General features: G+C 41.6%; 1 protein-coding gene across 14 annotated transcripts in view; it reads right to left on the reverse strand.

The window, feature by feature from the left end:
* Positions 1 to 14018, reverse strand: part of CACNA1D (calcium voltage-gated channel subunit alpha1 D) — a 312904-nt gene that overhangs the window by 14023 nt on the left and 284863 nt on the right. For 12 of the 14 annotated variants that reach the window (XM_077325523.1, XM_077325521.1, XM_077325527.1 and 9 more), the window contains 5 exons: positions 5309 to 5422; positions 4330 to 4718; positions 3269 to 3295; positions 2688 to 2837; positions 952 to 1115 (listed from right to left, as the gene is read on the reverse strand). In XM_077325523.1, coding sequence (XP_077181638.1) covers positions 952 to 1115; positions 2688 to 2837; positions 3269 to 3295; positions 4330 to 4718; positions 5309 to 5422 — 844 coding nt within the window. The remainder of the gene's footprint in view (positions 1 to 951; positions 1116 to 2687; positions 2838 to 3268; positions 3296 to 4329; positions 4719 to 5308; positions 5423 to 14018) is intronic. The other 2 variants (XM_077325522.1, XM_077325529.1) reach the window with 1 other exon arrangement.

Genomic DNA, 14018 nt, shown 5'->3' on the forward strand with positions numbered 1-14018 from the left:
TATAGTTGAAAAAGAAATGAGACAAAGACTTTCATTTTTTTTTATGTTGGTAGACCTACTCATATGCACAGTATATATTCAAACAGTATGTGTTTGTGTGTGTGTGGCATGCCACTACCCTTGACTTGTCTTCCACGCCATCCTCTACCACTGGTGATGATAGCTAGTCTCACTCATTGCCCTCCTTCCACAAGGGGGATGCATACCTCCAGCCTGAGCCAAGATAGCTGTCAGGACTCCAGCCTCCGCACAGCTACCTGCCCACCTGCAACTAAGTCCAGACACGTGGGTCCTGCACTCACAGCCAACCACCCCGGCCAGCAAGTGAAGTAACCAAGCGGGGGGGGGGGGGGTATCTGTAAAATGTGGTGTGAGAAGGCAGGGCCACTGTCTACTTTTCTGACCAAAGAATATTCCAATATAAGTTTTAAAAAAGCAGCATTTCAGGGTACTTTGCACCTGACCTGTTTGCTGTCTAACACTCCATTTTCATTTCCTAAGAAATGGAAGAGGTTCTCCTGGGGAGATCGTTTACTGCTTTTACTTGGCAAACAATCGCTGCCTAAAAGCCAAACTACTGTTAGCAGATACTCATGTTACAGTAAGGCATACAGAAGAAATGGGAGTTGTTGGTTAATCATATGTGCCAGCTCCTCAGGCTTCCTGGTCTGACCTTCCCCCTCCTTACCCAGGCTCAAGAGCAACCAAGCCCCATCTTACTGAGAACACAATGGCATCAGCCCCACGCTGGGCAGGACCCCTTGCTGGGCCAGTGGCAGGCAGACAAGTGGGCAATCTGCTATTCATCGTTAAGTATTATACTAATGTTCTGAATGAATTGTTTCTGATATTTGAACAGTGTGTGGAGAAAGCAGTGTTGGTATTCTGGGTCTTTTTGGGTATTCCAAGCATATGACTGTATAATTAAACCAACATTTTTAATGCACTCACGTGTTGGTGTTGGAGGTAGCAACCGTCTCCTAGGAGATCTTTTTGAATCATAACACATCTGTGACTCATCATCTTCATAAAAGCCATGTGGGTGATGATAGCCTTTCGGCCGTTCAAAATCTGAATCATTATAGTAATATCTGCTATGATAGTCATGTGTATGTCTGAATTAAAGAAACAGATGGTTAGTGAAAATTCCACTAGCAAAGAAATATCATTAGCTTTGGGGCTCATCAAATATTGAACTAAACTGAAACTTACTATTCACATATGGTTTTGAGTGATCTCATATGCAGTCTGGGCCCAATGTACCAGAGGGACTGCCTCTCTGACTATGGCCCCAGACAGTTCTATGCTCAACTAATTCCAACAAGCTGGTGATCCCTGGCCCCAAGGCAGCATGCTTGGCCTCAACTGTCCTGGCCTGTACTTGTTGGAATGAGCTCCCAGTGGAGATCAGGAACCTGCCAGAGCTAGCACAGTTCCGCAGGGTCTGTAAAATGGAGCTATTCCAACAAGCCTTCAGTTGGGACCAATGAACTGATAATATCTATTGAGCCCCACAGAACCTCTCCACATCAGATATACCCCCATCAGTCTCTTAGTCCTGGCAATAGTTTACATTATGGTTATCTGGTTATATGGGTAACAGTTTAAATGTTTACTTTATAACGCTGATATAAGTTACTGATTTCAATTTCTTATTTCTGGAGTTTTGTACCTCACATTATATTGGAACATAAATCTATGCTGTAAATCACCCTGAGCTACAAGGGAGGGTGGTATAAGAATTAATTAAATAAATAAATACATTTGAAGAGAAGAAGAAGAGCTGGGTTGGTGCTTTTTTTGGGGGGGGGATCTCGCTTTTTACTACTCAAAGGAGTCTGAGAGGAGCTTACAATTGCCACACCTCCCTACCACGCCCTCAGAAGACACATGTCACCAGACCTGGCATAATCTAGACACTCCCACTGGATGTCACATCAGGCTCTGTTGATCCCTGCCCATGCCAAAATGGCCCAGCAGCCTACTCCGCTAGGCCAGGAAATGACTGGGGCAGGCATCTGCCACTCCATCACCCCTACCACCCCGCCAACACAGTTAAGTTAACATGAGAGTACTTACCTCTCTGGTCTCTAGTCACCACCATGTGCAACAAGCCTCAGCCATCAAGGATTTTTATGACCAGGACCCCTCCCCTTTCTACCCCCTCCAGGCCTATCATTGTTCATTGGGGTGAGATTAACATATATGGTCATCTCACCCAATGTTTTAAAACAATTAAAATATATAAAATTAATTAACTCCCATCCAATTAATTAACTCCCACTTCCGAGGCCATTGAGAAACCCCAAGGTTTCATGAAACTCCTGTTGAGACAGCCAGGTATAATCAATGAACCACAAATTCTAAAAGACTAGGGTAGAGACTCCCCCCTTTTTTCCCTTTTCGTTGTTTACATTTTCCTTTCTAACATGTCTTCATATGTGGAATACATAACTTATTCTAAGAACTTAAGCCCTGCTGGGTAATACTAAAGGTCCAACTAGTCCAGCCTCATGTTTCCTATAGTGACCTACCAGTTACTCCAGAAGCCTACAAGCTGGAACACAGGAGCCCAAACATCTCTCTCTTGTTATCCCCACCTGCCACACCGGGTTCCGCTATTCAGAGATATACTACTTCTCAACATATACTTAGGCAGAATTTTCTCAGTGGTCTAGGAATCCTACCTGCTTCCTGATAACATACTGTCTTCTTCATAGTATTCTTCACCACTAAAATACTCCTGATCATCCAAGTAGCGATCATCATTATAATAATCTCGAACTTCATGATTTTCTCGGCAAATTGTAGGCAGATGCCTATCTCCTGATTCTGACCTACAGTCAGGACACAGACACTGCATTCAGACAATGTTTTACATAATTAATTTAAGAAATCAAGACTGACTGATATCCTTGTATCTGCAAGCCAGTATTTACAGATATCACACCAGTATTTACAGATAATATGAAGCTTAAACATTACTTTATTTCTTTTTATCCATACAAATAGCATCGTAGTAGCAAAATGCTATCATAGCTACCAACACAGTCTTAAGAAAACACTATGAGAAAAGGACTGGAACAGCTAAAGGGGTTCATTCTGGAAGAGGCATTTCTTCAAATATGGGCTCATGTCATGCCATTTTTGCTTTTAACCTTTTGGTTTTAAGTGTCTTCTCACACAAACATGATTTTTAAAAAGTACTGTAAGATTTGGGGTAGTGCCTTAACACATCAAGCATGCACTACTTACTATATATACTTACCTAACGTAAGCTTCATAATAGCGAGCTCTATCCAAGAATGGAAACAATGTGGGGGGAAAAGTGTAATTGCATTAATTAACTGGCAATGGAATAAATTCTATAATATACTTGGACAAGTAAGAAAACATTCCATCTGTCAATTTAATACAAAAATAAATACTAATTTGCTTTTTATATCTTAGGTAATCCACTGTAGAGCATAACAAACAGTTCATATTGAATTAATCTGACCTAAATTGGGGCACAATGATACATCTAATTTCACAGCCTTTTATTGTGAATTTGTCATTTGTTTACTGATCCACATCCAAGAGAATTGAGAGAAATTGCCTTACAAGTGAACTGTAATGTACTAAAATAATTCCAATTTATGGATCAAGTGATCTGTATGATACTACATTGCAATCAGTCTGGGAAATAGACTAAAGCAAGTGAGATAAGCATGGAGAAGTGACCAAAGTAATTAAATGTAAATCCAAATTAAATTCAAAGACTGATCAAAGGACTGACAATATTAATTCACATATACACATCAATGAAGCTCAGTATTGATTTCAGTTCAAGGGTCTATACATCCTTATCCATGGTTCCTCTATATATTTGTGAAACAGCCTAGGGGGTGGAACATGTCCGGCTGTCCAAGTTGGAATAGGGCCAATCAGGGTACAGCCGGCTGCACCCTGATTGGCCCTGCCCCTGCAGCTCCCTCCCTCCCTTCCTCCATGGACTCTAGCCTCTTTGCTCTCAGATGCTCCTCAGTGCCTGGAGCCAGCAGCAGGTAAGGGGAGAGGGCCCTGGGCAAAGGGTTGTGGTGGAGGTGCTAATGAGGGCCTCTTGGCCTGCTAAGCAGGGCCTGCTAACGAGGGTCTCCTAGTCTGCTGGCTGCCTGCTAAGGAGCTCTGTCCCAGGCCTGCTAACGAGCTGGCCAGCCCCCGCCCGCCCGCTCCACTTGATCTGGCTGCGAGGGGGACCCTTTCAAGGCCTGTTCTTAGGAATGGGCTTTGAAGCTAGTTATGCATAATATGCTTTGGATGTAGAATTTATGGAGCCTAACTGAATACCTGCGATTGGAAGATCTTCGTTTTTCATGATGATCACTTCTGGAATGCTGGCGGTGCCCCGTTTCAGTCATATTCTCATGACTACCAGTGTTTGAATGTCGTCCATTCACCACTTTGGACATGTTGGCATTATTGAGGTTAGCATTTGTTGAATTTGGAATGTGCTTCCCTATAGAGTTATGGTGATGATGATTATGGTGGCTGTGATGGTTATGGAATACAGAGTTTGCTGCTGAAGGATGCACATTTTTCTCAGTAGTTTCACTTGCAGATGGGATTGATGGCCTTTGTACATGTAGTGGGCGGTGGGTGGTGTTGATCTGTTGAAATGACTCTCTTGTATCATTGGGAACATGGTTTACATGATTTCCAAACAGGGCGCCATTTCTCTGTAACGTACAAGTTAACAGCTGTTTAATTAATATAACACATTGCTGTTATAATATCATAATACCAAGTTTTAGGCTGTTCTATAGCAGTATGAGGCTGTCCATGATCACAGCACCAACATTACAATGTCACCTTTAATTTATACACTGTCTGTTTGCATAACTACAGAACATTTGTTAGTAGAATTTAGTTCACCGTTATTTAACCCTGTTATGTGTCTCTACATTCTATAAGGATTCCGTTGTAAGAAATACAGGTTCAGGATAGAAGTTAGAGTTAAATTCTATCTTGATGTTTAAATTATTATTTCCACCATCATGTTTCATTAATATGCAGTCATCATAGATCTCACTGTATATGATAACATAAACCAATTTCATGCACTGAAAGAAATATGTGGCATTATTCTCACTTTTCTAAGCATTATAAATAGTTTCCTTTTCTCAAACACACAAGGAACTGCCCACAGAATGAAGCACCGCTTGAAAAAAAAATCTTATAACTGTAGAGCAAAAAAAAGAAAAAAGATAGCTAAGCATAATATAAATTCTGAAAGTTAATGAAACTGAACTGTTATTTTGCTATTTACTTTGTATACTTCCTCTTCCTCGTGGTGATTTTGCTCAGGTTCATCTTCTTGCAAATCACAAGATATAGCTCGCCGAATTTCAGGACCAATATCATGAAGTGTCCTTAGGCCAGCCTAAATTAGTAAAAATAAACAGAATTCATTAAAAATAACTAGTTTTTCTCACTCTGATTCAGACCAGTTAAGGTATTGCTGCTAACTGCCTTGCTGTGTATTTTGTTCTCAATCTAACACTTTTTTTGTATTGTTCCAACAACTTCAGAGGATTTTAAGGTCAAATTGGATTATACATATGACATCAGCGATCAGGATTGCCTTGATTTAAAAAGTTAATAGCAGCCTTGAAGGCCCTTGAACTGCACTGGGATCATGACATATTCTTCCCCACTCTCCAGATTTAAACCCTTCCTCACCATTGCTATTCAGGAAATAAAAGGTATCTATGACCAATTATGCACGGGGAGGCAGGGCTGGTGCTCATATGGCAGCAGGGCTAATCCGTCTTTACGCATGATGTTGGTGCCAATTCAGCCCCCTCCCGGGCCTGGCTTGGATTAGGGCCTCCACTGCCCCACGTTAAGAGAACGCAGATAGCTGACACCTTCCCTTTTTTGCTGCAGGCACCATCAGCAACCATACCAGGCCAGGCCTGTGCATGCAGGGAAGAGTTGGACCTTCCAGGCCTAGCTTCTCCCCCACCTATGGTGGCTCAGCAGGGACAGAAAACACCGTGTTCTGCTCCATGGCATTTTGTGGTGCCACAGAGCCACTTCAATCTATGTTGGGTTGCTGTACATAAAAAATCCCCAGGAACTTTGATCAAAAATGACGTTGCCTCTATATTGCTTGGAAAGAACCAACAGATTCTTATTATATTTACATTAATCCAGTTAGATTGATGATGATTCTGTTTCCAAATGATAATGGCTGATTTTGACATTTCACATTCCAATTGTTTGGGACCAGCCTACCTAGGGACCATCTTTTCCAGTGTCAACTTACCTGAACCCTAATAATTTCTGGAGAGCCTTGCTTTTTTTTGCATCACCTGTCTTGGAGGTTCAGTAGACAGCAATCTACAATAGGGTCGCTACAGATTATGGAATGCCTTTCCCTATGAGGTTCAACTGGAACCTTTCCTTGCAGTTTAAAGGAGGGCAAAAACCAAAACAAAACCTCTCTTCCACCACACTTTTGGTTTGGTCAAAGCAGAGTTATGCAGTTCTAAGCTTAGCGAAGCCACTCTGCTTAGGATGAGACTGTCAACGTTTTGTGCTATGATTGTATGATCCTCACTCAGCCATGAAGAGCACGAAATAACCACGGGCCAGTTTCTCTCTCTCAGCCTAGCTTACTTTGCAAGGTTGTTGTGATAATAAAATGGAGGAGGAAGAAAAATATCCCCCGCAAGATACTTGGTGAGATAAAAGTGCAATAGGTAGGCTGGCTCTGTTAAAAACATTGATTTTAAATCATTCCTGGAGGTTGCTCTTTTTTATTTCTTCTCTTGCTGTTTTCTTAACTGTCAAGTCTGGAATGCCTGGAATTTCTTTATACGACTAGAGGCAAAGCCCATTGAACCCAGAAATACAATGGACACTGGTGCATACACCTGCACTATGACCTTCCTGGGTTCTGGCCTCCCTCCCCCCTGTGCTCCCCACTCGATCTTGAGATCCAGTGTGGTGAAGAGGCTAAAGAGTTACTCTAATCTCAAGAGCTGGGTTTGATTCCTGACTTCTTGTCCATATGCAGCCAACTGGGTTGCCAACTTCCAGGTGTGGGCCTGGAAACCTTCAGGAAGATGACAGAGAGAAAGACAGGATGAACAAGAGAGAAAGAGACAGAGAAAGAGATAAAGAAAGAGGGAGAAGGGAAGGAAGGAGGGAAGAAAGACATCAGTTCTCCTATAGAAAAAAGCTCCTTTGTAGGAGCACTGGTCCTCCTACCCTATCCCCATACAACAGTGTCTACATAGGTCACCACTGTCCCCACCTTGCCATCAAACCCCACATTGTCCAAAGGCCAGACTGGGCAGGCTGTGGAGGGGTGGGCTGGCACCTTACTGCCCACCACATTCTCCAAGGGCCAGGCCGGGAAGGTTGCAGGGATGGGCGGGCTGCAGGAACCACTCATTCCTCTGCTCAAATTCCAACTACAACTCCCTGCCTTGTCAGCTCACCTGGCTCACCTGAGCCAATTAAGCAATGCCAGCTATTTGCTGGAAAAAGCGCCAGTATAAAAGGCATCATACTATGTTAGCAAGACAGTTGCTGACTGCAGAAGACTGTGAGTCATCATGGAGTGAGGACTGAGAGGCTTCTGACAGCCTATATTAACTTGAGGCTGGGTGGCCTGGGTTGTGGAACGGCTCCTTCTGCAAATTCCCTTGGATTGCCTGAATGAACCTTTGATTCACTGGACTGAGTTAACACATTCATTGCATTCTGTCTGCCCCTTGGAATTCTGATTTTGAAATACTGATTCTCTCTGCCTTCCTAGCAGCATTTCTGTGTTTCCTTCCAGCTGAAACCTGAGACCAACACAGGAGGCAAAGGAAGCAGCTGGCTTCCCTCTCTTGCATGGAGGAGATGGAGGGTGGGAAGAGGCTAAGGAAGGGGCAACTTACCAGCAGCAGGGCCTTTCAGAGAAGCCAGCACCTACCAGCAAGCAGCAGGAACAGGGAGAAGAGGATAGATAAGCTCCATGATTGGCTTTAACTGAAAGAGTGCTCTCTCCCTACTGATAGCCCATCCCTAGGGAGGGCCAATCAGGTAGGGAGTGAGTTGTTTCCATGCATTGGCAGAGTGCTCTCTTCCTATTGGTGGCATATCCCCAGGGAGGGCCAGTCAGAGTTCTGACTTGAGCTGGAAAACACCATTTACACCCTCATAGTATGTACAATGAAACAGAATAGTGGCTATATGCTACAACCATTACATGATCTTACAGGATCTGATACAATTAGCAATTTTGGAAAAAAGAAAGTTGCTCTTAATCCAGACATAACCCAACATGATGTAATGTAGTGCTCATCTCCACTGTAATAATGAAAATGTCTCACACAGCTGATGCAACAAGTGAAAATCTTTCATTTAGCATTTGGACTCTAATTAGCAACTGCTTAAATTTGGATAACATCAGTAGTGCTCTTATCACTGATGGTTAGTATGTAGCTCCCCCTAAGCTGTCTCCCACCAAAATTCCATAGTTTTCAGAACCATGTTTTCCAAACCAATATAAGAGATCTGCAAAGAGGGGAGGGAATCTAAGACACCTGAATAAAACCTGGGTTGATCATCCACCCCTCCTTTGGTGGGTATCTGAAGGCTGGTCTTGGCTAGGGGCATGAGCTGCAAAGTACACAAAATTAGTGTCAGCTCACAATGACCTTGAAGCTTATCTTCTGATTAAAGGTTGTACTGGAGGCTTCTTGGGCTGAATTTCTGTGTGCTTAATTCTGTAAGTTTTTCTGAGTTCCCCAAGTGAGAGAAGAGCGGAAAGAACAGGTTGAAACAACCAAACTGAAGACTACTCATTTATGATAATGTCCATGACATCTGTACATATAAGAAGCGTACGGTGATTAAACATTTCTGCGTCAGAGGTATGATTACAAAAGGCTCATGTCATGTCTGCTTAACTAACAATAACCATAATACATTGCAATGCATGTAGATGGACAAAGTTCCTTTGTTCAGAATTTGGGGTGGTAATTTTCCTTTGCTTTTCAAATTTCAACTTTGCCTTTGCTTATACAATGGCTAGATATTTCAGCTCTATGCTTTGGAGAAGTGTTTAAAAACTAGTATTTGGAGTATCACTGTAGTGTTTATTTAAAGCATTTATATCCCACTTTCTTTCCTTAGACACAATTATGCTAGCAATGCAGCAAATTGCAAGAACACAAAAATGGAAGTCCATTAATAAGATAAAAAGAAACATGCAAGATAAAAGCAAAAATTAAAACCAACACAAATTAGAATCAAAAATTAAAACAAATGCACTGATTAAATATACAAAATAAAACCCAGTAATTAAAAATAATAATAAAGCTGGGTATTCAGAGGATCTACTAGACAAGGTACAATGCTATAGAGAAATACCAAATACCATTAAAAAAAAAACCTCCCCATAACCTATCTGGTGACAGAGAAAAAGGGGATTAGGAGTGAGAGGGTGGGGAGGATAAACAAGGAAAATAGTGATGTTAAAAATGTATACCTTGTCCACATGGCATCCAAAAGTTCTTTGACTATGACTGGGAAAAATCACAACAATAAGCAGGAAGGCTACAAAACTGGACAGTAAGGATAAAACATTATACTGTTATCCAGGGAGAAGAGGAGCAAATCTTCAGGAAGAAGCAATTTCTGTCACAACTATTTTCTGACGTATTGGCCTCAGAATCAGGGAAACCCTTTAGCTCCTATTTTGTACCTGGGCTTTTATCTTGAAAGCAGACCATACAGCAACTTGACGACATTATCTTTTTCAGTCTATGGGACATCTAAAACAAATCAGAGAAGAACCTCCAACATAATCTTTGTGCTTCAGTTCTATGTGTGCAAAGGGATAGCCATGCTAGCCTGCTATATCACACTACAATGAAACTCCACTGCCACCTTAAAAACTAACATGTATTTCAATGACCGTTTTCACACTGGGAACTTCACTGCCCCAGCTCCCGTGCAGGAGCACAAATCGGGGGGTCCAGGAAGAAGTGGGGCAACCTGCCACGACTAAAACTCCAGCCTGCATCCTGGCATGAAACCTCCAGTGCGTAAACGGTCGATATGAGTTTTCATGAGTCACAGCTTACTTCCTCAGAAATGAGGATATGTGAATTTAAAAAGTCAAGGCGGAATTCACTTGCCTCTGTTTCATCCCCTCCCCTTGTATTCTTCCTTTTAAATATAATTCTCTATTTGATTTCCCTCCACATATCTCAGGAAAGGCACAGTGACTCACAAAAGCTTCCACTGAAATAAATAAATCTTTAAGGTGCCACCATACCTTTGTTTTATATGGCTTCGATGTGAGCCCTGGCCTATATCAGACAGACTTTGCTGTTGTTCCAATGGAGGCATGATTAATAGATTTGAAAATTAACTCTCACAAAAACTATTGAGGGTATAAGTATATTCTTTACATCACTATTCACTCGAGTGGCTACACTATTTAAATCGAGACAATGAACTGACCCATAGAATATGCAGTCCTTGATTCCTGACATGGAGGATTTCATATCTCTTTCTGCTCCTTCTTTAATAAGAGGATGGGGGAGGGGGATCTTGGTAAGAAGAGTAGTAAGAAAGAATAATAAACAACTAATACCAGCCAGATATCTGGCCCTTGTATAGTAAAAGGGATCCAATGCAGTCACAATGCAATCAGACACCACATTCAAGTTCCGAGCAAGTCATACAGAGAGTCCTACCCAAATACAGATCCATTCTTGTTTTCTCTTTTCAAGGAAGACTGCTTTAGCTTAATCTTTGTACAATCCACACAGGTGAAGATAAAACAAGATTTGTACTTTAACATTTGCAAAAGTAAACTGATTTTCAATGGCCAGCCTAAGTCCTGGATTGCAGTAGTATGATTTTGCTTCTTGATTGACCACTAGGGGTGTGCCAATAAATAAATAATTTGTTTAAAATCAAAAAGGTATTTAGTATTTCCAAATATTCCCAAATCCCAAAGCCAGCATGGTATTCAGATTCAGTAAATATTAAGGAATACCAAATTTATTCAGCTCCATTGTATCCTATGGGGACCATTATGGTTAATGATCCCCATAGGTTATAATGATTTGATCCAGGGGTATATGTGGCTTGAGGGGGGTTGTTTTTTGAGGTAGAGGGACCAAATTTGCTGTATAGCTGCTCATGCTTCTCTTTAAACAAAACAAAAACAAGTTTGAATATCAAACCAGAGAGGCCAATTCTATGGGCCCTCAAAGAAGGTGCTCCCAACCTTCATTGCTTTCAATGGAAGGCATGGCATTTAAAAACATTGTCTATTTAAATGCTTTTTGCAAAATGAGGCATGAATACATTCTGAAGGTGTTTCTCCAAACCATGATCTCACACAGAATGTATTTAAAGGGATTGCAACCACTTTAAACTTTAGCTATCCAGCAGTCCTGAAAAATCCTGAATATTTTCTGGTGTTTTCAGGCTTGGCAATTTTGGATAGCTGAAAAATATCAAAATCTAGATGTAGCTGAAATAATGCCCAAAAACTACCAATAAAGTATTTTGGGAGGTATTTTTTCATCTCAGATTAGCTACTATTGACCACTATTTAGTCTCATTTTAATTTTAGGTTCTGTCTGTCTAGAATACACAGTACTGGTACCCTATTCCAATTTGTTTATACACTGTCAACAATGCTGATATACTGCCACATTTATCTGGAGCAGCATTCTAAATGCCTCCGAACTATCACCTCTACAATTTAAACCTATTAGTAAGTTAGCTATACATAGCATAGCATCATTATATTTTTGTGACAGGTTAAACAATTAATTTCACATCACTTTTTGAAGACTGGGCTAGTGGACCATAGCTGCAGTTCCCCTCCCTTTTTATCAGTGTCTTCAGTGTTATCAATTTATAAGGCTGGTAAAGTCTTTACAATTGTTTAAAACCGTTTTTGAATATGCTAACAAAACCTTTTGGATGGGTTTAACAATTAATGGAATTTTACTGTACCTGACATTGTTTTTTCCTTGTATTTGTAATTTTTATTGCATTCTATTGGTATTTGTAAATAAATCTACGATTACTATTTCAGAGAAAGTTGCATAGTTAGTCTAAGTGTCATACACAAGGAACAAACGTGTGCTACTATGACATCATGCCATGCCATGCCAACAGCATACTTAAAAGGCAACCTAGGATTTGGGAACCTAAGTTTGAATCCCCACTTTGTCATGGAGGTTTTCTGGGTGACCTTGGGCCAGTCACACACCCTCAGTCTAACCTACCTCATGGAGAACAATATGCATTGCTTTGGGGCCCAATAGGGGAGAAAAGTGAGACATAAATACATTTTGTTGTTCTCTCAGCTGTGTTCCATCCTGTGCAGTGCTGCTTCTAGATGTTCTGCTGCTAGTGAGCTCTTCTCTATCGCAACCATAAATTGTGCTACTTGAATCAGATGAGAGTGGCCTGAACACCCCTTTCCCTCTACTATACGGAAGGGTGCCTGACCAGAGTGTTGTTGAGATACATAACGTTTCTGGTATCCTTCCATGACTGCAAAGAAACCAGTACATCAACAACTGTGTTCAGGAAATGACTGATATCAGTACAAATAGAAAAGTCTTGTACTGAAAGTACTTATGAGGATGAGAAAACATGAGAGACTTGTAAATAATACACCAGGATGCTTTGGAGGGAGGCCACTTTTATCTGAAGCTCCAGATGACATCTCAAAGGAACTTCTGAGAGTTCAACTGGAGTACAGAGCAACACATAGTTCTTGTTTCCACAGAATGTTCTGAGAATTTTCCTGTAGAGTTCTACAGCGAGCAAAAGTCTGATATGAGCCAATTCTGAGTCCCTGGATGCACAACCTTTCTGCTAGAATATCAAGCTGGGCTCTATTGCCAACAAGGGAAGGAACAAATTTCTTTAAGGCCATTTGCAGTCTGGGTCCAATGTACCTGAGGGACCATCTAACTTCCTATGCCCCATGCAGAGCTCTCTGATCTGTGAAGGCTAATAGGTTGGAGATCCCTGACTTGCATGATATTCACCTGATCTTGGTTAGGGCTCTTTTGGCTCTGCCCCCCACCTGGTGGAATGAGTCCCCAGAAGAGCAGAGAGCCCTGACAGAACTAATTTAGTTCTACAGGGCCTGCAAGGTGGAGCTCTTCCTCCAGGCATTTGGCTGAGGCTGGGAGGAAGATTTTTGCCCCTCCTCCGATAGGTTCAACAATAATATCCCCTGGATATATGGCAGTCAGGAGGTGGGGAAGGATGACTGGTGTTAGAATGTGAGTGGATTAAAATGTATTTTTATTACTGCATTGTACTTTTATGTTGCGAGCTACCGCAAGTGGCAGGCCAGGAGTGGCAGCCTAGGAATTGAATTAATAAAGAAAGCAAGCAAGCAAACAAATACCAGTGAGATGCTTGTCACTGCATGTAAGATTGGGCATAGGAATGGAAGCTGAAATAGCAAATTGACTTGAATGTTTGCATTCAAGTGTAAGCGAAATAATTATATACTGTACAAGCAGGAACCCACAAGGATTTGTAAGGGGCATCCAATTTCTCCCTTTCCTACTATTTCCTTTTCATTCTATTTCCTTTTCCTACCATTTCCTTTTCAATGGCGAATGCCATTTTGGGCTGTATCAACAGGGGCATCACATCAAAATCACAAGATGTCATAGTCCCATGGTATATGGCACTGGTCAGACCACACCTGGAGTACTGTGTGCAGTTCTGGAGGCCTCACTTCAAGAAGGACGTAGATAAAATTGAAAGTGTACAGAGGAGAGCGACGAAGATTATCTGGGGCCAAGGGACCAAGCCCTATGAAGATAGGTTGAGGGACTTGGGAATGTTCAGCCTGGAGAAAAGGAGGTTGAGAGGGGACATGATAGCCCTCTTTAAGTATTTGAAAGGTTGTTACTTGGAGGAGGGCAGGATGCTGTTTCTGCTGGCTGCAGAGGAGAGGACACGCAGTAATG

The sequence above is a fragment of the Paroedura picta genome, chromosome 3 (genome assembly GCF_049243985.1).
Source record: "Paroedura picta isolate Pp20150507F chromosome 3, Ppicta_v3.0, whole genome shotgun sequence".
NCBI classification, from domain to species: Eukaryota; Metazoa; Chordata; class Lepidosauria; order Squamata; family Gekkonidae; genus Paroedura; species Paroedura picta.